The sequence below is a fragment of the Dipteris shenzhenensis genome, chromosome 33 (assembly GCF_047967505.1).
Source record: "Dipteris shenzhenensis isolate YYH24624 ecotype China chromosome 33, Dip_SZ_1.0, whole genome shotgun sequence".
NCBI lineage: Eukaryota > Viridiplantae > Streptophyta > Polypodiopsida > Gleicheniales > Dipteridaceae > Dipteris > Dipteris shenzhenensis.
In genome coordinates, this window is record NC_141628.1 from 17,819,416 (window position 1) to 17,845,483 (window position 26,068).

Consider the following 26,068-nt stretch of genomic DNA (forward strand, 5'->3'; position numbering starts at 1 on the left):
ATAATGTAGGAAATTGGGATAGTTTTCATATTTCTGCAGAGGTGCAGAAAAACATTTGGAGGAGGCTCTAGAAATCCCTCAGAAATAGAAAGATCACTCTCTTCTTTTGGCTTTCTATTCATGGAGGGATTGCAATGAACCTGTGGAGATCCAAGTTCGGGGCTGACCCCACTTGTCCTTGATGCCATGCAGCAGTTGAGTCAGTTCAGCATTGCCTTTGGGAGTGCAGACAGGCGAGGACGGTCTGGAAGGGTGTTGCTAGGATTCTTTGCATATTTCATAGAACACCCTTCTTCATGACTTGGGGATCAATGGCATTATCTCTTACTAGCCCTCAGGTGTTTTTTGAGGGACATGACTCAGACTCATCCTTCATTATACGACGACACTCTGTGGAGTCATGCTCTCTCCAGGATGTTCCTTTCACTCCTTTCAGAGCTGCTCATGCCTCAGTAGACACATCTTGGGAGATTCTGGCTAGCATTCCAACTTGGCATATTTGGAGGGCCAAATGTACAGAGGCGATGGAGGGTTCACAAGTTCACCCTTCCCAGTCTATGGCCAATATATGGACTGATACTATATGCACGCTGATGACCATCTAGGCGAGCATGCGGGGATCCTCCAAAGCAGCTACAGCTAGGAGAGAGATTTTTTTCAGGGTTTGGAGAGGATCTCCGTTCTTCTTTGAGTCTTCTTCAGGGTTGAGGTGGCATTTCAGCCTCACTTTGGATTTTTGTTAGCTCATTTTGAGCTGTTTTTTCTCTCATTCTTGACATGATGTACTACCGCATTTGAGCTTGCTCTTGCGGCTTTCATTCATACTTAATGAAGTAATCTTTTTGGAGGAAAAAAAAACAGCTTGCGGAGGTGACAGCCAGGCTCCAAGCCCAAGCGCAAATGGTGCTGACCTGTTTTGACCTGATTGAAACAGAAAAACAGAGCTGAAATGGACCTCAAAACTGATGCAACCAGTAGCAAAGCAGCCCTAGGTGACTCTTTCACAGCTCCAAAATGTGAAGAACAGCTGTAAGAGAGCTCTGAAATGCCTTCAAGAGGGTGTTTTAGGGCTCCGAAACAGTAAATGTTCAGCTCAGGAGTGCTGCAGCAGGTGTAGCACAGCAGATAGACCACTCAAAAGTGCTCCATGAACACTCACATAGAAAGAGGCAGCTCAAAAATGCTTCAATAAGAGTTGCACAGCTCCAGGAAGGGTCACACAGCAAACAAACAGCCCGTGATGTGCAAGAACTGATTCACCTATGTGCAGAGGGGATGCTAAGGATGGCAGCTGCTATAGAGGAGGCCAATTAAAGCTCTAGCTCACATTTTCACGCACCAGAGAGCTTGGAGAGCACACGGCAGGGCTGAAACCATCTCTGATGCCACTGTAGGTCCAAATCAAAATTGGGAAAGTACACTTTCAACCTTCTTTTAGTCTCTAGGTTTCTTTAGATGGTGGCTCTAATACCAAGTTATGTCCGAATCCTCAGTACCATCCTTGTGAGAACAATCGGCTGAAGGAAACACAAGGTTAGATGATAAATGTAGCTAGGCATCAACAAGTTTACTTCCCATGATCCATCATCCATAGTACGTCATGTCACAACATAAGCTACGAGGTTCCATAAGACCGTGACACACCCTAGGGGTGTCATGCTACTACCATGCTCAACAAGCTAACACTAAGGAGTCTAGGATCCATAATGATCATGAGAGTGAAGCCACTTAACAAGGACTTCTCTTAAAAGGCTGTTTCTAACAATTCACTAAGTGGATGTGCCTGACTACTACAATAGAACAAGTCCTTAACATATCTGGGTACTGTCAAGAATACCCAGATATATTAAGGGATCAAGAATACAAATTCTCAGCTGGGAAGGATAAACAAGATCACTGTTCTTAGAATTGCAGCAAAGTCATCTAGGCACATTCAAACACCATGACTATTGGAAGAGCATGTCTTTCTCCGCAATGTTTGTCATACTTTATTTCTTTTGATTGTCATTATGTAGTATGCTAAGATTTTGCCATTTGATGTGCTGACCCTTAACGTAGGAAATAAAACACCTGAACTGTAACCTGCAAAGGAAATATTATTAAAGCACAAGCATACCAATGAATTCTCGCAGCTGACGTCTTGCAATTCTATGTGCTCGCAAAAATGCCGCGGAAATGTAGCAACCAAGCTCCAAACTCTCTACTACTAAAAAATTCATAAACTTCTTTGGAACAAATCTGGAATTTCGCAATCCCAAATATTTGAGATAGCATGGAAAATGTACATGCAGATCGAGGCCTTTCCAATCAAATAAAACTTCATGCTGCATAACAGCATCGAGTGCTTCATCAACAGATTGCATCAAAATCATGGCAGCTGTTTGGGTTACTCTACCCTCTTCAAGCATGGTCCAATATGCAGCTTGAACACCTGTCACAGGAAATTTTTATTTATTTTACTAAATACACAAAAAAGAAGACTTGCAGGATAAATCAAGAATGTCATTAATACAACTATCAAGGACAAAGGCAGGTTTGATAACTGTAGATATAAAAACACAGAATCAGTCATAGTAATGTCAGCATGAATGATCTCAAGCTCCCCAAATGCAATGCTTTCTTGCTCATTCTGCCAATTAAAAAATGGTCTTTTAATCTTAATTTGTGCAATTATAAATCCAACAAGAATAACTTCGAGAAGAGTGCAAAATAAGGCCCAGTAATACCATTGAACTCTGCAAAGCCAAGATGGAACAGTGGGAAAAGAAATTTGGCACACAGATTTAGAGAACCTGCCTGCAACGAGTACACTCAAGAGCTAATTATTAAAAAGTTCATAATTTGAAATCAACAAGTCAGCTTCCATATCATTTTCTTTGTCTTGTAAGCCTTTTTATAAAAAAACCAACCTTTCCTTTCTCTACCAGGGTACATATTTAAGCCTTCAAGACACAAGGATGATACCTTCCTATTGAAATTGCTTCTTCAACCCCACTCTACCCTGTAGCAAACTAGCACACTCTAGTACAAATAGATAGATAAAAACCTTGAAAACTCAAATGGCAGCACAATGTCTGCTTCCTTGATTTTGCAAGAGTACACTCAAGAGCTAATCATTAAAACGATCCAAATAAACATGATTTGAAATCAACTAGTCAGCTTCCGTATCGTTTTTTTTTGTCCTATAAGCCTTTTTTAAACCTCTAGTTTGCCTACCAAGGTACATACTTAAGCTTTAGAGAGACAAGCACGATACGTTCCTATTGCAATCTCTTCTTCAATCTCGCTCCACCCCTTATCAAAATAGCATGGTGATGTGCAAAGAGTTATTGTAGAACTCCCTTCTATAAATTGGTGTCCTTGGTTCCATTCAACTTGTTGACATTGGGGCATGGGAGAATAGTGATAGCCATCTCAAAGTGGATGCCTAAGCCGTCCTTTTGGCCTACATTACTACATCATAGATCTTGGCTCCTTGTGTCATCTAGGTATGTTTTAAATAATGATCACAATAGTTTCTCCAACCCCTTTGTTAGAGACCATGGTAGACTAATGGCAGTTGGATATGGAGGTTTGGCATAATATGCACTTGTTATCACACTTGAAAGCGTAGCATTAGCTAGAATGTATAGCCAATTGACATTTCACCCTATGCCACCCATCAAAAACTTTTGGTACCTCCCTAACCTACCTCTACAATCAGACAATCAAGCCATATCACAATGATTTCTTTGATCCCTTTGTAAGAGAATATACATGAATGATGACTCGTGCTATCTGCCTTTGTTCATGAAATAAATTCCGCCTCTTGATACCTAATTGATTAATCACTAGGAGTCCTTTCCGACATTTTTGTGAAATTATAGCTTACATTTATACGCAATGGCTAAATGTGTTGGGAGATATTGAGTTGCCAATAAGACATTGCCTTTCCTCGAGTTTAGACATTACCATCAACTGCATATTGTTAGAGAAAGCGCGATTACCTTCTCTCTCCAACTCACTAAGCATAGAGGCAAGATGGGCATTGGTTGAATTCCAATTTTGTTGCATGAATTGCAAAGCAGTCTTTGCACTTGCCATTTTTTTTTTTAGTAAAAACTTTGAGTGCTTTATATTACAAGATAGCTATCCAGAAAAAAATTGGTAACCCGAAATATTACATCAAGCAAAGATGTCCATGTAGGACAAATATACATCCTGATCTATGCAGTGAGTTTGCAGACAATCGAAGAACGATTGCTACAAAGAACGACGGAAGAAAACGAAAGGAGAAAAAACTGGATCACTAAAGACTCTGTGGTTTCTAGCTTTCTAGAGAGTCCAGAGTGCCCAATAACGAACCCAGGTAAAGAACAACTCAAAAGCCAACCGTGTAGGATAGATCCCAAACTAGCAGAAAAGCTTGCCAAAAGAAGCCTGAGAAAATCACATTCTCAATCTGTGCCGGAGGATGCCCAAGAATCTCTGTCTCTCGGGACAATGCACTCATCTAGTGCGGGATCTGCATATCCATTGTGTGATCCTCATCCTCTAGGTGTATGCAATGGCGCTCTACAAGAATGACCTGCTGGGCAACCATATTTTATGAAACAATGTAGCAGACTGGACATCCCTTAAGTTTAGGTACTAAAAGTCATGTCTCACAACACTAGTGATATTGTTTATACACTCATTTCTACCCACACCTTCGCAAGTTTCACCACAAACGTGTCATCATGGGATATAAAATAGGTCAGAGTGCACATCCTTCCCAGGCTGCTACAAATAGCAGAAAGGAATCTTTTTTTCCCAGAAATAGCAGGAAGGAATCTTCAGACATGAGATTGTGGAATTTTGGGGTATTCCATAGACTATGGCATGCATGACCCATTTAGAACTGTTTATGATTTAGCTTAGGAGGGAGACTTACCTGAGTGTAATGTACAATTCTTACTTTTGTTTTGCCTCAGCATTGGGATTTTCCTATTTGTACCCTCCAACATAAAAAATCATTTCTTTTATGTTGTGGAATGTGGAACAGGGACCTACCCTTGGGGAATCTCCCACGTGATGCAACTTTCTTTCAGGAGAAATGATTGCTAATTGAAATAAGCAAAATTGACTGTACAAAAGGGTTATTAACAAGGCCTAACATGCTAAGTTACAACCCAACTTCAACTCTGATGGATGTGGGAACAGAGGCTGACAGTTCAAGATCACTCAAGAACTCTTTATTAAAGGAGTTTACACTATAAGGCTGCAACATGGCTTTTGCCATGTGTTCAATTTTTACACAATAGCCATATACATATGGATGAAACCAGGAAGATGCGCAAAGTCGTCCTCTAAAACGGACAAACAGTACTGTTTCAACCTGCTGACAGTCACTAACAAGGTTGAAAAGCACAAAATCCATTAGGAGGGACTAGCTATTATTGCATCCACACTGATGTAGCATGCAAGGGTTCTCGTATATATACATATCCACACACCCACACACATACAAAGGTTTTCAAACTGAATTACTGTCAGAAGTGAAGGGAAGACCTAATCATGACAAAGGCGAGAACTAGGAGAAAAGCCTAATAAAAACGTAGTGACCATTATTTGCTCGTGAAGACAAGAGTGACAGCATTTGCATATACATAGTATGATGTGTGCTTATATTGACAGGGCTTTAAGACTTGAAACCCGCTACAAAACTCATATATTAGAATATTGAAGGTACGAAACGAAGAGAGAGAGAGTGCAGGTACAAGACGAGTCGATAGAGCAGTCACGTCAAAACTTAGATGAGATGAAAATACACAAGTACAAAGTACTTCTACCTAGACCTAGGACTAAGTGTCCTAGGTGTCACATAGGACTAAGTGTCCTATGTGGCCTAGAAGGCACTAACACTATAAGTGCCTACACTTATGCCTACAAGGCACATACCATGGCCTATAGGGCATCACTAGAACCACCAGAAGATGGCATACAAACCCCCCTCCATGGGATGGGCTGAAGTACTTTGGAAACGTCTCAGTTTCTGGTCATGGTGGCACATGTTCATTCAAAAGGATATAGCCACCTATGAATGTACAAGGAATGTAAGATCATGTAACAAAGGGAACCAAGTGTAAAGCCTGTCGGAAGACTTCGAACTTGGGACGAGGAAGTGCCTTTGTAAACATATCTGCGATGTTGTCCTTTGTGGGAAGATAGGACAACTCTATGTCTCCTGCTGACAACCGCTCCCGAACATAATGATAGTGAACTTCAATATGCTTGGTACGCGCATGAAACACTGGGTTACGCGCAATGGCCAAAGCACTCTGGCTGTCAGTGTAGACAATAGTGGAGGATGTTTGGCAAATACCAAGATCTGTAAGTAACTGTCGAAGCCAAACACACTCTACTGTAGCGGTGAAAGCTGCCCTGTACTCAGCCTCACAACTAGACGTGGCAACTGTCGGTTGCTTCTTGATGAGCCAAGAAATACATCAATTGCCAAGCAAAAAACAATTGCCAGTATGTGACACTCTGGTGTCGGAACATCCTGCCCAGTCACTATCCGTGTAAGCATGCATGGTAAGTGCACCCTGATCACCATAGAAGAGGGCTAAATCCTGAGTGCCTCTTAGATATCTGAAGACTCTCTTCACTGCCTGCCAATGCTGTGAACTGGGCATGTGCATGAATCTGCTGAGCTGAGATACTGCATACTTCAAGTCAGGTCTGGTGTGACATAAATAGATAAGGCATCCAACAGCCTGCTGATAAAGAGTGATATCACATGGTGGGCTCCCATCATGAACTGAGAATTTGAAGCCAGGGTCCACTGGAGTAGAGATTGGCTTGCAATCCTCAAGCTGAAAACGATCAAGGAGCTGTCCAATATACTTGGACTGAGACATCATGATACCCCCCTCAACATGAGCAAACTGAATGCCCAAATAATAATGAAGCCGTCCCATGTCTGACATGTCAAAAATCTGCTGCAAATCAGCCTTGAAAGCTGCAATTTGCTGAGTATCTGGGCCCGTGATAAGCATATCATCCACATATAAAATCAGCACTAAAAGTCAGATCCACTCCCACGGACATAAAGAGTGGGTTCTGTGGGACTATTCTGAAAACCAAGGGATAGTAAGTGTGCATGAATTTTGGCATACCATGCCCTGGGTGCCTGCTTCAAACCATAAAGGACTTTTCTAAGCCGGCATACCTTATTTTCAGAATTAACAACCTCAAAGCTAGGAGGTTGTGTGACATAGACTTCTTCCTGCAGATCCCCATGAAGAAAAGCAGTCTTGATGTCAAGTTGGTGCACTTGCCAATGATGATGGGCTGCAATGGCAATGACACATCGAATGGTAGTAATCCTGGATGTGGGAGCAAATGTCTCCTCAAAGTCAATGCCTTGTTGTTGGGCATACCCTTTTGCAAGAAGACGGGCTTTGTATCGATCTATGCTGCCATCAGATTTCCTTTTCAATTTGTAGACCCACCCCGTTCCAATGGCATGCTTGCTAGGTGGGAGATCTACTAATTCCCATGTGTCATTTGAGGCAATAGATTGTAACTCAGCTTTCATTGCATCCATCCACTCTTTGCTGTCAAAAGCATCTTTATGGCACAAAGGCTCTTCATTGCAAGCTGTAGCAAGGAGTGCAAATTCAAGAAAGTGACCATGCTGTCTATTCCCTGTCCGGGCAGCAAAAGGCTGATCTTGTTTGCTGTCCCTCAATGTTTCAAGAATCCATCTGGGAACTTGCCTTTGCTGTCTATTGACAGCTCTTTCTTCAATGACTGCATCATGAGTAGTGGGATCATTTTGTGCCGGAAGAGAAACCTACAAATCAGCATGAGGTTGTGGCTGATTATTGCTTAGTGGACAGCCTGTAGGAGGCTCATGTTGCTGCTCAAAATCCTCCTCTGATGATGGCAGAGGTAACCAAGATTCAAAGGCATCAAACATGTCAACATCTGGCTTTGCTTTGTAGTCCACAAGAGGAGAAGCTGAATGTTCAGCAAAGATCACATCTCTACTGACAATAATCTTCCCAGTATTTGGTTGATATAACCGATACCCTCTGCTCTCCTGGCTGTAACCAATGAATATGCATTTGATTGCCTTGTCATCAAGCTTATGTCTCAGCTGAGATGGTACATGAACATATGCAAGAGACCCAAAAACTTTCATGTGTGAAAGTCAAGGCTTCCTGCCTTTCCTAGCTTCATAAGGTGTAATAGTCTTTAATGCCCGTGTAGGTGATCTATTCAGCACGTAGTTGGCACACATTACTGCATCAAGCCAAAATTTATTGGGCAAAGACTTGGCCTTAAGCATGCATCTGGCCATCTCCATTGTGGACCTGTTTTTCCTTTCAGAAACAGGATTCTGCTAAGGAGTGTAAGGAGTAGTGCATGAGTGAATAATGCCCCGTGAGGATAGAAATACATCAAACTCCTTTGACATATACTCCCCCCCCCCCCTATCTGTGTTGAGGGTGACAAGCTTGCATCCTGATTCATTCTCAACCATATTTAGCCATCTTTGAAAGCATAAGAAAACTTCAGATTTGGCCTTCAAAGGATATCTTTGTGAGAGTATTGGACAATTTCTTTGAAAAGGACATCGATACATCTTACCCAAAACACAACCCTCACACACATGTTTGGAAACTGTGTGAGTCTGAGGTACATCATTTGCCATCTGCTGTGAATGTAGCTTAGCAAGAGCTCTATAATTGAGATGGCCCATTCTCTCATGCCAAAGATGAGTTTCAGCAAGCTGTGAATCTGAAATAGCCAATGCTTCAATAGAAAGTGCAGCTGAATGATGGTCAAGGTGATAAAGCCCTTTTTGCAAAGTGCCAGTGAGAACTATGGCATTGTCATCACGAAGATCATATACTAGGCATCTATAGCCATCAAAAATTACTCTGAAACCTTAAGTAGCAATTGCTGAAATTGAAATCAAGTTGACTTCAATGCCAGGCACAAAAAGAACATTTGTCAGAGTGACAGGATGGCTGGAAATGGATGTGAGCTGCACATCTCCAACTCCTTTCACAGCATATGAAGCATTATTGGCACATGTAACAGTCCCCCCTCGAGGTGCATCAGCTAGAGAATGAAACAATTGTCTGCAAGATGTGACATGCTTGGAAGCACCACTATCAAAGTACCAGGACTGAGCATCATTAGCAGTAAAGAGTGCATCAGCTTTGGAGGGATCAAATGAGCAATGGACATGCCCAATCATCCTGAAGAGCATGTGCATGTGAAGCATCTGCTGGCTCATGGGATTCAATGGCATGTGAGGCATTAACTGTCAATCCTGCTTTCTTTTTCTCCGAAGCAATGCGCTTCCTGCATTCTGAAATGTCATGTCCAGGCTTGCGACAATAGTTGCATCTTTTCTTCTTTTCCTTATCTGCTGTATTTTTAGATGCATGGGAGGAATTGCAGCTGCTATGCGTAGAGGAATGGCAGCTACTGTGCGCAGATTTTGGCTTGCCCATAGGCTTGGAAGCCTTGCCTCTTCCTATCTGCTGTGAAGCAAATGCATGATCAAGAATAATGGCTTGTCTGGTAGCTCTACTTTGCTCTTCCTGCAAAAGCAAAGTAACTAGCTGGTCAAAAGAATAGTGGTCTGGATTACCCATGGCCACTAATCGAAGGGTTGTAGCAAACCCTTGATATGTATCTGGCAGTCCATTCAATGTGGTACTGACAAGCTGTGAATTTGGCACCACCTCATCAATGTTGGCAAGCTGTTCCATCAGGTCCTTGACCTTTGTCAAATATGCATCCATTGACTCACCTTCATTCATATTCACTTCCTGTAATTGCCTTCTCAAATATGCAACACGAGCTTCATTGCGTATCTGATAGAGAGAATCCAATTTATCCCAAGCATCCTTTGCTGTCCTGCAAGACCGGATGTGTGAAATAATGATTCTCTTGCATGATAAAGCAATGCATGAATGTGCATTTGCATCTCTTGCATCCCATCTTGACTGTTCTTGAGTTGGAAGAGCAGCAGCAGGAGTGCTAGAGGAAGAGGCATCAGGAGGAGTACCTCCTGCAGAGGAACCAGGAGTAGAAACAACCACTGTAGCATTGGCTGGCCTCAGATCAGCCCCAGAAACAATATTCCACAAATGCTTTGCAACAAGAATATGTTTCATGAGATAAGACCACATTGGATAGTTGGTGCCATCCAACTTATCATCTTCACGAAGAACTCCAAATAAATCTTGATGGTTCCCAGCCATAGCAACTGTGATACCCTGAAAAAGACCTGAAAACCCAAAAGCCTCAAGGCTATCACTGCAAAAAGCTGGCTGTCCAAAAATGACAGCAAATATCTGCAAATTTCTTACCCAAATCAAAGGGCAAATGCAGATCTGACCCGTGGTAGGCAATGTGAAGGTACGAAACGAAGAGAGAGAGAGAGTGTAGGTACAAGACGAGTCGATAGAGCAGTCACGTCAAAACTTAGATAAGATGAAAATACACAAGTACAAAGTACTTGTACCTAGATCTAGGACTAAGTGTCCTAGGTGTCACATAGGACTAAGTGTCCTATGTGGCCTAGAAGGCACTAACACTATAAGTGCCTACACTTATGCCTACAAGGCACATACCATGGCCTATAGGGCATCACTAGAACCACCAAAAGATGGCCTACAAATATATGGCAGAGGTTTAGAGGATCATGGCTCCTGTATGTAAGAACTAATACATTCGTCATCCAAGCTGCATATACTCGCTAAGAATCCAGTGCTGAAGGGCATGGAAGCGCTATATTTAGAGACTAACTAGATTTTGCAGCTACTTGCAGATATTTTTAAAGCATTGAAGACATATGGCCACTTGATGTGTTGCAAAACAAAGCAAGCATTGAGGAAGTGATCCTTAATTTCATATTCAAAATTTGCTGACCACCACACATGTACGAGGACTTGATTAATTGGTACATATGTCATTAGTAGATGAACGGGAAGTTGGAACCGCTTATTTTGTTTAACAATATATTTCCTTACTTCATTCACATACTCAGAATTCTTGCAAAGCAATATTGAAAGATTGTGTACATCCATGCAGGCAAATCTCCTTCAATCATTTGCCACCGATTAATTGCTACAGCATTTCCGAAAACCTACTCACTACCTACTTAAACACCATTAGCAAGAGAAGAATTTCAAATGCTCCAATTATGTTAGGTCGCTTGCTTCGGAATTATTAAAAAAACAGCATCCATCAGAGATGGGACTCAAGCAACTTGATTCTAACATCTATCCAATACAATATTATAACACCATCATTAAGGTACGGGTTCCACCCTTAAGTCTCACACCTCACAACACTTAAAAACCTCAGTGCTCCTTTTTCTCAACCAAGAAACAAGAGTTATGATGGGGGCACATAGCAGTTAATTCGAAGTGTGTACTTAATGGATGGGAATGATTGGAAGCATTCCGGGATTTTTGGAGCACGTCGATTCATTACATGTGCACCTGCTGCAACTTTCTCTCTCTCTTTAAAACTCACCTGAACAAAACGCTGCCTTCGCATGCAACGACTCCACATGGTCCCTGGCATTTTGTTCTGCTTTCAGGTCTGCTAGAGCTCTCGGGTTTTCCTCCCTCACAACTCTGGCAGCCCCTTGCCTCTCTCAGCCCTTAATCAGCCCTCTAAGTTCTCAGCCCTTTCCCAACCCCTTTGCCCTCTCTCAGCCCATGCTCAGCCCTCTTTCAGCCCTTGCCCTCCCTTAGCTCTTTTAATTTCTGAATGCTTCTCAGCCCTCTCTAATTCCCTTTTCCCTCTGTCAACTCTCTCTGCCCCAACCCCCCCTTCATTATCAGCCCCCCCCCCTCACGCCCTTTGCGTCTCAGTTCCCCCTCCATTCTCAGCCCTCTACACTCTCTTGTCCCCTTTGTCCCTGCCCTCTCATGGCTGATTCGGGCACCCCAACAGAATACATATATATCACCAGGACAGGGGTTCAACCCCAAGTCAAAACACCTGAAGAGGGCATATCAGAGGTCTTCCTCAGTATCGTGCTCACTCTGATCCATGTTCAACACTTGCCCCATTTGTGGATAAATGGAATTGATGAAAAACTAAATCAGCATCACCAGTGATGTTACAGGTGTTGATTTTGAAAATGAGATTGTGTTGGATATCGTACATCCTCTTCCTAGCCAACAAGAAGATGCAAGTGTGACTCCAGTGTGATCCAAGGTGTCTTAGGTTGTGGATGGTGACATTTTACTTTTTAACAAAACTAAATGTTATAAGGTGCCATAAAATACTGATTGTTGCTTACTCATGGAAATATGGCTTTGGACACCCTTGCCTCGCATTTGGCTACCACCCCTGCCATAGTGCATTTGTAAGGGCTGTAACCATTACCGTAGCTGTTCTTTTAAAGCCCAAAAGCAGCTCTCCTTTTAAGAAGGTTGAGTAGTTGTATTATTTTCTGGAAATTATCCTAAATCTCTGTCATCAGATTTGTAAAGGTGCTGAGGTCCAAAATCTCGCTGTCAGTCTAGTGTTGTATACTGAATCTTCCATATCGCTTCATGAAAGGGGTGAAGTGATAATTTTCTGCCTAGCTGAAGTGATTGCAACTGTGCAAGGTTGGACTCTATCAAAGTAATATACAAAATCCATTGCTGTCTTTCTTGTTAAAAAGCCCAGATAAATTTCAAGATTTGTTCAAGCAAGAGCCTGTAACACCTCTGTCCAAGGCAAGGCTGTACCTGAAAACACGCACATACTAAAAAGCAATGATGCACACGCTTATGTCCAAGGCAAAAAATGTAAATGTAACCAGACATACTCTAGTATGTGATAACCCCATCTTTGCAACCTGTTATTTGCTCGATCCTGGAAAAAGCATATCTTACAAAGTTCTACATTTTCATGGCCATGATAACAAGCAAAAAAATTTACCATTTAGTAATCTTAACCGTGTGTCTTGAAGCTGATGCTCCTGATTTTCAATCCCGAGCTCACATGTGTCATGCGGGTGAGCAGGTTGTCCTTCTGTTGTATCCAAACAGCTTATGTAGTTTGTCACTGTTTGCCATTCTGCAGGTCCAAGTTCTTCATCTTCTCCAAGCTCCCCAAATGCTTCTAAGGCTTTCACATTCATTTCATATTTGGTGTACTCCAGAATGCGTGACTTTCATTGTCCACATGCAAGAGAACATACAAGCGAGATTTTTTTTTAATCCAATATGGTCTGGTTTAAGCTTACTCTTTGGAACTGCAAGAAGCAAGCTCTGAAAGGGCATACCTCCTCAAATATGATCTACTTAACAGAATGAAGAATGGACCAACACCATTTATACCATGTAAGACAATCGTTGCTTTAGAGAAAACTTCATGAAAAATCCAACTATACTTTATCACTCTGGTGGTGAAAAGCAATGCAGGAAGTGTTTCATGATTATGCTGAGAGTCACTCACATAAAGACCTCAATTAGCTCCAATTACATGTTAAAAATCTTGTTGAATGCAACGGCGATGGAAATATTCCACACAAACAATTACATGAATCAAGAGAAAGTGTGCAAGACGAGATTACGCAAGATTGTACTAAGGTAATCAATATTGCATAGGCTGCTTACATGTTTATAAGTTTTGTATAGAGAAGTTACAACAGCCGATCAGAGAGACAATGCCCCTATGCATCACAGTTTTTATTTATGGATAAGTCGCTTACAATGTGAAACATGACATATAAAGATTCCAGAAATTTATGATTGATGCCTCTATAGAAATCTATTTCATGAAGGACACAGAAACCACCTATCGAACTACTGAAGTATCACATAAACAGATACAACATTGACCCCCGTCACTTCTTTCTATCAGGAGGAAGAGGGTGGCAATGATAAAAGCACTCGACGGTCACGTACTGTCTCAACTGATATCTCTTCCATCTTCACAGATAGTCAAACAAAAGGAGTTTGCAATTATGCATGTGGTCTATTATTCACAGAAGGCACGAATAAAGGCGCATTCACAAACATCTGTGGGTAGTAAAGAACATTTTGTTTCACACCAAAGATGACCTTGCTGAGCATAGGAGCAACCCAACAAAAAGACAAGGCAAAAAAGAGGAGTACCTAAGAACACACGTTAATGTACCTAATGGCATTTGTTTCTCGACATGAAGGATGTAAGTATCATGCAAACGCATACTCGGCAGCAACTCCAAAATCCCACTCTCCATCCAAAGGGCTTCTATTAGAGCGATTTTTTAAATTTAAAAAATGCCGCCTCAAGTGTAGAAGGGAGTTACAATGATTGGGAAGGCAATACATCCCTGCTTGTGGGGCAACCCTCACAATGTCTCCAAGTGGCAGCGAATGCAAACGGTGATGCCTTTATCCCAAATTATATTCCTAATCCAATAGAGCATATGTCGTAGAAACTGCTTGTCTCTTTGCAGCAGACTGTGTCAAAACTGGGGCTGAATCGGCCAATTTGGCTTAGAAAGTCACAAAGGCATCTTCATGGAAAAATTGCAAGGAGAAGCTTACACCTTCTTTCTGCAACACCACTTTATGCTGCAATGGCTTGCCATTATTGGGACATGAGGTTGGGAATGAAGCATTAAGAAAGAAAAGACACACCATTTTATGCACGTCAGCACTTTAATCATTGCTGAAGTGAGGGCTACCCACGTTAACAGTCGGGCTCTCTTTTTGGTGGTAGAAGACGGAACCATTATCTTTTAGGGTTAAAACTTGACATAATGGTCCCTGAAAGATGACTATATAAAAACTATACATCCAACAACAATTACGTTTGTATGTGATAGCATGAATCCTAACTCAGGTGTTTGGAGTACAAGAACATTAAATCCAAAACGGAAACTATGTCTCATCACATAGGTCAAATCCCACTAGGAGTTGTTCATGACAAAGAAAAAAGACATTAAAAATGATGCCTACAATACAATGATGACAAAGAAAATAGACATTAAAAACTATGCCTACAATACAATGTGGAAAATCACCTACAATCCACAGTGAACGCAACATGTTGTACATATGAGGTGTTTTAAGCAGTTGACAAAAAAGCCTTGAGAGTCCACATCCTCTAAGGATTGAATAATAAAGCCCCATTCCATCCTGCCATATGCTACATGCCGTTTGGATGCCTAAGGATACCATGAGTAAGAGAGGGGTGCCTTGTTTACAAAACTCTATGTGACAAGTGCAAGTATCAAGATGGACGTCAATAAAGGTAAGTGAATTAAGATATCAATGGAGGTAGACCCTTCTTTGTTTCTATTGTTACACCTTCTGATCCACAATATTACATGCAGAATGATGTGAGCAGTCATGTTCCTTTCTTTGACCTGGTATCCCTACATCAAAAATATCGAGATGTCATAAATATGGGTGATTGTCATGCTAAGATAGAAAGTGAGCAAGAAAGAGCGGGAGGAGTACAAAGAAACACTTTAATGAATATTTTACGGAGAGCTGACAAGAAAATCCTTTGGTACTGGCCGCTTCGAAACGCCAGAACAAGTTCTAATAAAGAAGAGATGAGGAATGCAACAGAAATGGGAAGAGACATACCTATAGGACATGAAATGGGACATATCCTTTACATATGAGAATGCAATAATTAAAAAACATGCATTAGAATGTGTGAGAGTGCATTAGAATGTGTGGGAGTACCTAGACGGTCATAGTCAATGGCACACAAGGATGGGAAGGAGCAGCACAGCTTCTATGGCATACAAAAATTGACCCCAATATGATCAACTATTACTTGTTCTTGTGTTGAAAGATGAACAAGATCCATCTTGCTACTTATTTCAGATACACACGTATATAGGTTAATAAATTTCACATTATTAGACATGCATCTAGAGCCAGGACATACATCTCTCAAGACAAGTGTTGCATGGGCTAATTTGAATGTTATGCCATACTAGCTGGAGAAGGGTCAATTGCACTTGAACTATTGAAAGGCTTCCTCGTATGCTTAGTTTGGTAGGCATGCACCTAAGTAGGCACAATGTGAGCACCATTCGAGAGAAATGGAAATTCATTACAAACACACTAAAATAAAGTGTTGAACAACCGTTTTGACTCGAACAATGATTATGAAAAAGAAGTCCATTAGGGCTAGGCCTATAAATACAAGCCAAGGGCTTCTTATAAGAGACATCTTGGAAAAGGCACTTTCCAAGGAGCATCTCATAGACATATGTTTTGAAGACTTGCTTCTTTGGTGTCTAGACCTCAGGCTCAATGCTTGAACAATGTTTTGACTAATAACAAGACAATGGCTATGGAAAAGTGGTCCATTTACAATACCAGATTTCATTTTTTGCTGTCTATCATGTACACATGCTTGGCGGTAATTAGGAGAGAGAAAGAAAGAAAGGCTATCAGTATGTGCTCCTATGTCTCCACCTCATGCATCACAAAGAGTGAAGCTGATCCGTAGCCATCTGTATTGTCTATTTAATAAATATGTCAAAGTTCTGAAACTCTCACAATCCTCCTTCTCAATTCCAAGCAGGCTTATGACAACGTGGATTGAACCTTTCTAGAGGGCATCTTGAGGAGACTAGGTTCTCAGCTTAGCGGATTAGAGGGATTGCAGCCCTTTACACCAGCAGCTCCAATTAGATACTCATTGCTGGCCACATGAGGGAGGCCCCCTCATGTTCAGTACCACAAGGGTGGCCATCAGCCCCATTCTTGTTCTTTGTTGTGGAGGTCTAGGATACTTTCACAGTCATAGAGGCATGGTTGGTAAGGATGCACCTCTTGATCTAGCAAGAGGAGGACCTACTAGCCTTTGAGTTCCTACATAATACATCCTTGTTTTCAGGGTTATTGATGTTAGGTCTAGAGAGAGTCCACTGACTTCTAGAAAGGTATTGTGAAGCTTCCGGGGTGGAGATCAAATATCAATAGGTTTCATATTGCAATAGTTTACTAAACTTACATTTCTTGGATTACAAGTATGGATCTTTTTATTGATATTTATTCCCATTTATTTGTTTGTTACAGTGTGCATATGTTTATTGACCACAGGTGTGAGTTGTTGTGTAAGTTGTTGTTACAAGACTTTACAGTAGGTGGTTTTCCTTGCAGGGTCCAGGATGCTCAGAACTGCTATTGGTCATCACAATCATGGAAGAGACTTTACAGAAGGTGCACTTCTACTAAGAGAGGTGGAGCAAGGATGCAACAAGCTGATGGAAACTTGCAAGGGCAGGAAGATGCAAACAAGCAAAATCACAAATAAGAAGGAAAGCTTGAAGATTGAAGAGAGAACCTAATCTAGGAACAAGATAGCGTAGAAAAACTGGAATGTTGGAGCTAGAAGGCTAGAAAGCAAGCAAGGTAAAAATTGAATGCTGGCTTTCAAATTAAAATTATAAGTTTAATATTCAGATAATTATTTCAAGCAAAAATAATTTTTGATTAATGGACTGATTCTTAATTATATTTTTAATACTTTTTTGGAGAAGCCTCCCAGAATGAGTAGATGTTATCAAAGATGCTTCTGCCATGCACAAAGACCGTCTATGTATCATGTATAAGATCTGGAAGAAAGGGCTGCAACCGTAGGCTGATTGCTTTTGCTAAGATTTTGTAGATGAATGAGAGCCTCTGCAAGTGAGTCTGGCATCTCACCCTAGGCCCAAATGCCCTGCAAGACTGACAAATCCATTCTTTTCATCATTGCCAATTCCATCTATTTCCATACTTTCTACTCTCTTAGTCTACCGACTTGCTCTTGTTTCATCTCCAATCAGCCTCCACTTGTTTCTGCTGTTTTCCATGCTTTAGACTTCCTAAAGACAACTTATCATTTCTCTTTTAGCCTATTCCTAATCTGTGATTTGAGCTTGGGCCTTTCCACTCGTCCTAGCCATGTTTTCACCTGTCTGCATTCTTGAAGGTAATTCTGCAAGTTTCAAAACAGTCCTGGCTTAGTTCTAAGGTTTTATATAGCTTGTGTTTGAGAAGATTGATTTCTAATCTTTTCTACAATAGAATTGCTAAGATTAATTGTTACTTGCTGAGATTAGGTTCTATCAAGACTTTTGGGACAACTTTATCTGGACATCTGCAAGTACTTGCCAGAGGCTACTTTTCTTTTGGTTCTACAGCTTTGGTCTCCATATTGTGGAGATTGTTCAAAGATATAGATTACCTCTGTAATTGAAGCCAAGGATTGTTGTAATAACGACATATACTAAGGATTAGCCTTGGTAGGCAGTGTACCTCATTCGCATCCCTTTGGGTGCAAGTGTCCATTTTCTTTCTAAACCCTACCTGATATGTATATGAACGTTTCAGTTTTAAAAGCTGTTTAATTCTTAAAAAATAATATCTCAAAATTGAGCTTCCACTATAGCATGACTTTAATAGGTATCAAAGATTTCTTTTGTTTTCAGTTGAGGAACTTGATAGCACTTGGAACATAGACTTAGGTCAGCCTAGAAAATTGCCATGTGCAAGATTGTGTGACTACTTAGAGATTTTGTTTGTTCTGAAGCCTCATCATGGTGGACACTAGTAGCACCAAGGGACAGAACCCTAGTAGCCCTGACACCAAAGAAGAAAATTCCTACAAAGAATCAAAAGTGTGTGATATATTTGGACACTAGTAGCACCAAGGGACACCAAAGAAGAGAATTCCTACGAAGAATCAAAAGTGTGTGATATATTTGGACCAAATCCAACCCGTCCAATCAAAAGCAGAAGAGGCAATCTTGCAAAGGACCAGGAGGCACTAGATGTATTACAACTTTCCGATTCTTTTAAAGCTAGTATTGAATAAGCCCCAAATTTCAGCACCATTTAAGAAGCAATTGGACCAGTAGACTATCTCAAAATAGAAAAAAGAAAGCTTAAACATTAGATGTGATGGTAAGAAAGGGAGATGGGGACAGCCCAAAAGAGAAGGAGACCACAAAGGTTAAGCAGTGGTTGATGTGGATCCATGATTGGTTCCATGAGTTCATGTCACTTACAGTTGTACTAAGGAAACGTTGACATTCTTAATTCAATTTCACGCCCTTGGTTGCTATGTCTTGTGAAACCTTCCTTGAACAAATCCACAGCTCCTCAAGTAAAATCGCAGAAAAACTGAGCACTTAGCACCTCGAAAAAACTTCAAAGACTGACTGAAAAGCAAGGAAAACTCAACAATGAGGCTGGGGTAGAAATCGCAATAGAGGGAAAGAGTGAGAAAGTTGTATTAACGTCTTCAAAAGACCTTGCGGGCCTATGAGACAAAGTACAATCAAGAAAATAACTCATACAAGCCACTATGGGCTGAAGCAAAGGGCTAGCTAAGGCCCTTTCTGAGTACTAAGCTAAGCTAATACACTCAAAAATCAGACATGCAAAGCTGCTCCAAATACATATCCGGGCATCTTGTATTTGCACTATAGCGGGGGGCATGGTCTTTGTGATCTCTGGCCATATCAAGGATGACACCTTGGCCTGGACAGTCTCCTTTGACTAGGGCAGTGATGGGCCGGACCTCTATCGTTGTGTGCTCTGGTTAGTGGTCTTTGTGTCATTGGATCCACCGCTCCGCGACGTCTCTTCCCGCTAATCCATGCTGCCCTCCTCCTCATGTCAACTATACCCTCCTCCTCTACCCAATGTGTCTTGGGGCTGACTTGAAGGCATAGAAGTTGGTGACATGTCACTGTGCTCGATCTGTCTCCTATGGTATTGTCACCTCCTGATGTCTGATCTGCTGCAATAATGTCTCTTTGTGTCACCACATCTCCATCAAATAGAGGCCAACACAGCCCTGGTCATGGAACTGGATCAGATGGGAGAGTAGAACGAACCCGTGTACCTAGTAGTACCATCCTTGGAACTCATAGTAAGCATGGCAAGTATATAGGAAATGCTCCTTTGTCTCCACCTCTGCCAAATTGCATAGACAGCAAATCCATTTCTCTCTAGGTGTGCATCTGGCTCTCCTTGTCTTGATCCTCAAGCATTGGGACGAGACCCATATCATGCTGACGATGGGTAGGGTCATATTGATGCTATGCTACGACTTTGTATTGATATTGATGTACCTATGGCTATGTAGCATGTAGTATGGGTGTTGATGCTCGTTTTAGTAGCTCCACCCTTTCAGCTTGTTTGTATCAGGTTTCTCATAGTCTCAAAGACCCATCGGTCTTCCGAAGACTTTAATAAACTTTTTTTCTTTCTTTCTCCTTTTCTCACTTCTTCTCCTGGTTCTCTCTCCTTTTTCCCTTTTCTTCATTTCCCTTCTTCTAATTTCCCCTTCAATAGAGCAAGTGTCATAAGGATTTGTTTGACTCACTAGTAGCCTCTTCACAAGATGACCTTTTGGTATGTTCCTAATCACTCTCCGCTTTCCAGGTCTCTCTTGGAGTAGTACAGACTCATTCTCCCCTCCCCTTTAAGGACACTTATCGAGGCCTTAGTGTCAGTAACTTCAGTACTCTCAGGTGATGGAGAGCAGAAAATATGTCTGCTACTGGAGGACCTAGATTCTCTTCTCAAGCAAGACTTATTGGAGACTGAGTGGGGATGTGTTTTTCTAGCAACTCAATGTCTCGGGCCTACTTGGTCAATGCTTGTGGTGGAGGCAGATGAGTTAATTGGCCAAGGGCTTACCATATCTTGATGGTCAATCCCTCATTCAGCTCTAATATTCTTCACTCACATCCTTGCCAACCATGGCCTCCCCCTTTTTCAATCTCAACTCCCTAAAAGAAACCGGTCTGGCAAAATTTAGAGTTGTCTGAGAGGAAAACGGCAGGAAAAGTATGTGCAAAGATTGCTAAGTAGAGAGCACACCATTGTCAGTAGGCATGTGAACGGCAGTGACTCATTCCTTAGTGGAAGTAGAGCAGACGGTTCGGGCCTTGTAGGAGAGATTGTCCTCTCTAGATCGAGAGGAGTTCTTCAATCCTCCCACAAGGGTCTCTTCAATGGATCTGCCGCCTCCTTCATCCATGGCCCCTTGCAAGAGGCGATGGTCCCTTTTCCACTACCCCCTCCCCTATTATCCTCTCCAACGCGAGGCTCCCTACTAGCCGCTACTTCTCTTCATAATCCATAAATGAGTCTCTATTTACTTAGTATTATTTACTTTGAAAACTGAATTCCTTGGAGAAAACAATTGCAAAGGACCACCAAATCCCCTTTCAATGTCATTAAATAAACATTTTCAAAGTTAAAATAAGAAATCAAGACAATAAAAAAGTTTTTCTACCATGTTTTAATTTACCTTACCTTGGTTTCAGAAGTATTTTGCATCCCTAAAACGCGCAAAAGGAATTGTGTTGTTGATCCATTGATTGTCAATGTTAAAAGTACCACACCACCTGTTAAGAATACAAACTGAAGGACCAAAGAACATGTCATATAATCTCTCTCTCTCTCTCTCTCTCTCTCTCTCTCTCTCTCTCTCTCTCTCTCTCTCTCTCTCTCAACCCCTCGCTCAGCCCCTCGCTACCCCCCCGCTACCCCCGCTACCCCCTCTACCCCCTCCGCTACCCCCCCGCTACTCCCGCTACCGCTACCCCTCGCTACCACCCCGCTACCCCCTCGCTGCTACCCCTCCGCTACCCCCTCGCTGCTACCCCTCCGCTACCCCTCGCTCAGCCCTCACACCCCCCATCCCCCCTTGCTTTCTTTTCTTTTCCCGCTGCTGCCTCCCCCATAATGAAGGGAACAGGGGGATGAGGACAGGAGACTAGGCGGGAGACCCTCCAGTCCAAATTTGCATACGCATGGAGATGGGGAAGGGGAACGGTGACAAGGCGAAAACACAAAAGCAACCCAATCTGGAGGACTTCAACAAACGCAGCAACCGGAGCGGTTTGGCAGTGAACAGCACTGCGGCCCAGAAGAAAGCGGCCCACCCAAAGCCCATGCCGCTCACCACATCCTCGACCTCTATGGTTACCACCACTATTTCACCACCATCATCCGCCTCATCATCTATGCCACCTCTCTCCTCCCCCTCTCCTGCATCATCATCACAGGTCTCCTCTCTAGTAGCCTCACCACTGGCCCCACCGGCCACAGCTCCACAGTTCTTTCCCCTCGTATCACCTCTACCTCTCAGTCAACCACCCTTCATCACCTCGTCCGGCCTCGCTACTCCTACATTACCACTCCCCCGCCCAGATCATGCTGTCCCCACCCTCAGTACAACCTCAGCAGCCCACCTTCATTCCAACCCCTCTCGAGATCCACTTCCCACCTGGACCAAGACATCTTAGGCCCCCACCAGATGCTTGGCACTCCCTGTTGGCTGAGATACACAGCATCCGGGCCCGTCAGGCGGAGCTGAAACATTACACCCAGGAGCAGGCCCGCACTATACACGAGCAGGGCACCCTTATCCAGGGACTCAGACACGACATCACACAGCTTCGAGAGGAGCTCGGGACCCTCAGAGGAGCGCTTGGAGGGACCCCAGTCATAGAGATGGAGGCACAGATAGCCACGATACAGTCGGCTATGGCAGAGACGACTAGATGGGTGGACGTGGCAAAACACGAGCAGCAGCAGAGGGCTTCGAAGGCCCTCAACCTCTGGATATGAGGGATCACGCGAGACAGCACCAGCACCACTACAACGCCCATGGAGGAGGCGATCACCTTTGTGACCACCACCATGGGGGTCCCCGACCATGGCATAGAGGGAGCATGGCATGTTGGGAGAGATCCCAACCGAGAGCAGCCCCTAGTCATTCACTTCAGAGATTCACATGCTCGACTAGCGACACTCCGACGCTGAGCCGCTCTACGAGAGCATCCCACCCTGTCCATGGACGAGGATTTGACACCACTATAGATTGAGGAGCGACGAGTTCTTCTGCAGCAATGAGATGTTGCCCGCAAGGAGGGGAAATGGGCCGTGGTCTGAGATGGTAGGTTGTTGACCAGCACCCATCGGGCTCCCACCCGCTCCCACCCGTACCCCCTAGGGGGACGGGGTCTATGAGACTCAGGTTTCCGAGACCCTAGACTGCACCATTTGGAACTGTAATGTTACCTTATGGTGAGACACAAGGAACTTCTCGGAGTCTTATACAGGACGAGACATAGTCTTTTACAGAGAGACACACTAGAGCCCAGAGCATCACTACCGATAGTTAGTGGCTACACATGGGAGTCATCCTTCACGGATGAGACGAGGGATACAGGAGGAATCCGAGGATCAGGCGGGGTCGTAGTATTGTACACGACTTCCCTCGCTGGAGCCATCTCCATTGAGAGGAAGGACGCACACTCCCGATTCATGTGGATCCGGATCCGACGCACAGACACCCGTGACCTTTTCATAGCAATATGCTACTTCCCACCGGACACATCCCACTTCGTCAGAGTGGCACGAGAGGAGGGTGAGACATCGCCATATACACCCTTACGTGAGGATATCCCAGACCTTTCAGCCCGCAGGGAAGTTATCCTTGTTGGGAACTTCAACGCCAGGACGAGCACGCGCCAGTCACCACTCCTGGACTTCCGAGACGACTCTATCATGCTACAAGACATGGACCTTGACGGAGTAGGTAGACCAGGACCTCATCGGACCGACACGGGCCTGTTATACCATATGGACACGCGCTCCTTGATCTGGGCACGATGCATGATCTCATCATCTACAATGGGCTTGACCTATGGCCCTCCTCAGGTGGTTTTACTTGCTTCATACACGGGAGGCCACTAGTGTAGTAGATTACATCATGGGATCCCCTACCTTCACTTCATGTATCACCGACTTTACCATAGCACCACTCCCTCCAGGAGCTGATCACACATACCTATTCTTCACTATCGCCACCCCACACTTAGCCACACCACACACACCACATAGGAAGCACGACACCTACCACGACATACACTTTGATCACAGCCTCTCACTGGCCTACTCTGGACGCCTAAACAGACTCCTAACCTACATTGATCACATACCACTCATAGAGGACCATGCTGCCCTGATTAGTCGCACACTCCACGAGGCTGCCCTCCAAATCTTTCCCCACACCACACGGTCCACTAGACCACCACCTCTTGGTTCTGTACCCTCCAACAATTGGTACGATGCGGAGTGCAAGGCTTATCGCTGACAACTCCGACTTGAAACCAAATGTCACCTCCCGAACACACCAGACACAGTACGCAAGTACCGACGTCTCGTACGTCGGAAGAAGCTAGCATTTCTTTGTCGAAATGAGGAGGTGCTGCTGCACATCTTGTACAGCAACAACTCTCAAGGATTTTTGGCGTCCTTGAGCGTAGATCTCCATCACCCCTCACCGACACGAGAGTCTGGCACACGTATGCACACCATCTTTATGATGTCCCACACAGATCTCATACACACACCTCGCCCCACCACTTGCACGCTGTTCACCAGAGGGGGAGTCAAGGACGCAACATTGAAATTGCACAATGGCCGAGCTAAGGATCACGAGGGGCTATGCACTGAGTTGATCGCATATGGGATCGACACGTTAGCCCCGATCCTAGCAAAGCTATTCAATGACGTTTGCCTTGGGTTCCCCCGCACTTGGACACCTAACACCATCACCCCCATCCACAAGGCAGTGGATCCCATGGACCCGAGTAACTACAGGACTATCATGATTGGACATGTGATGTCCAAGATCTATGCAGCTGTATTGGATGCGTCGGTCAGCCTCTTCGCAGAGATGAGAGGGCTGAGAGCAGAGGGTCAGGCCGGTTTTAGGCGAGACCATGGAACTATGGATCACATACTCACACTCAGGAGTGTCATTGAGGAGGCCAGATCACGGAAGGAGAGCGTATATTGCTGCTTTGTGGATTTTCGCAAAGCCTTTGACACAGTACCTCGAGCTCGTCTCATCACACGCCTACAGACACTCAGATTTGATCAGGAGATCATCTGGGCAGTCATGGCACTGTATGAGAGAGTCTCAGGCCGAGTTTGGACAGGCGCAGGTTGGACAGATGAGATCTTGAGTACCATAGGGATCAAACAGGGTTGTCCCTTATCACCGACCCTGTTTGGCCTCTACCTCGATAATCTTCAGACTTTCATGGGGGCATTCGGAGGGACCGGTTGCTCACTTGCCTGGATCATCATCAGGATTCTTCTTTATGCAGATGACATGGCACTCTTGTCGTCCACACCCGAGGGGCTCCAGCGACACCTGGATGCACTGCAGGATTTTTGTTTATCCCATGACTTGGAGGTCAACCTTGGCAAGACCAAGGTCATGATCTTTAACACCTCTCAAGCAAACATGCAACGGAAGTAGATTGCTTTTACTTTTGGTGGGTCACCAGTTGAGATCGTATCCTCATACACTTACTTGGGGGTCATCTTCTCCGGCCCGATCTTCACGATGAGACTAGCGATGCAGGCCAGACTGAGCAGGGGATATGCCTCACTGGCTCGGCTAGAGAGACAATGCTTCCACTCCCACTTCCAGGACCCTCGGACCAAGGCTCTTCTCTTCGACTCCTTGGTCCGACCAGCCGGTATGTATGGTAGCCCTTGTTGGGGGCCTGACATGTCAGAGATAGAGTGGACATGGGTTAAGCGCCTGCAGATCCTCATGCTCTCATGGATGATCCGGGAGAAACCGTTTGTACCACATCACATCATTCAGGCCGAGTTTGGTGCTGCTCCACTCCAGCTAGATGCAGCCTTTCAGACCATCACATATCTACACCGGGTTAGATCAGGTGGGGACTGCACATCAAGGAGACACAGGTTGCCATGGTTGGCTCTCGATTCCTCCATGAGGTTGATAGCAGAGGGAGACGAGCGATGCTAGTATGCACGGACTCACAGATGGTTTGTGAGACTAGGGTTCCACATCGATAGGATACCTCCTTGTCAATACAGTTTAGATGCCCCTCCCGTACTCCCACCCACCATCCCGATCGGGCCACACACCAACCAGGTCATTCAAGAGGATCTCCTGCAGCTACACACCTTTAGGACCTAGTTGGAGCCGAGGGAGCTTCCAGTGAAGCTCAGTTTCTACAGAGATTACTGTCTTCGTATTTCGGAGGAGG

General features: G+C 43.8%; 1 protein-coding gene across 5 annotated transcripts in view; it reads right to left on the reverse strand.

Annotated features, from left to right (window-relative positions):
- Positions 1-26,068, reverse strand: part of LOC147879774 (sodium/hydrogen exchanger 8-like) — a 147,893-nt gene that overhangs the window by 45,662 nt on the left and 76,163 nt on the right. For all 5 annotated transcript variants that reach the window (XR_015540686.1, XR_015540685.1, XR_015540684.1 and 2 more), the window contains 3 exons: positions 21,276-21,383; positions 12,937-13,168; positions 2,117-2,431 (listed from right to left, as the gene is read on the reverse strand). Coding sequence is in view for 1 of the 5 variants with exons in the window: in XM_087372112.1 (XP_087228238.1) it covers positions 2,117-2,431; positions 12,937-13,168; positions 21,276-21,383 (655 nt within the window). In the remaining 4 variants the exon portion in view is untranslated. The remainder of the gene's footprint in view (positions 1-2,116; positions 2,432-12,936; positions 13,169-21,275; positions 21,384-26,068) is intronic.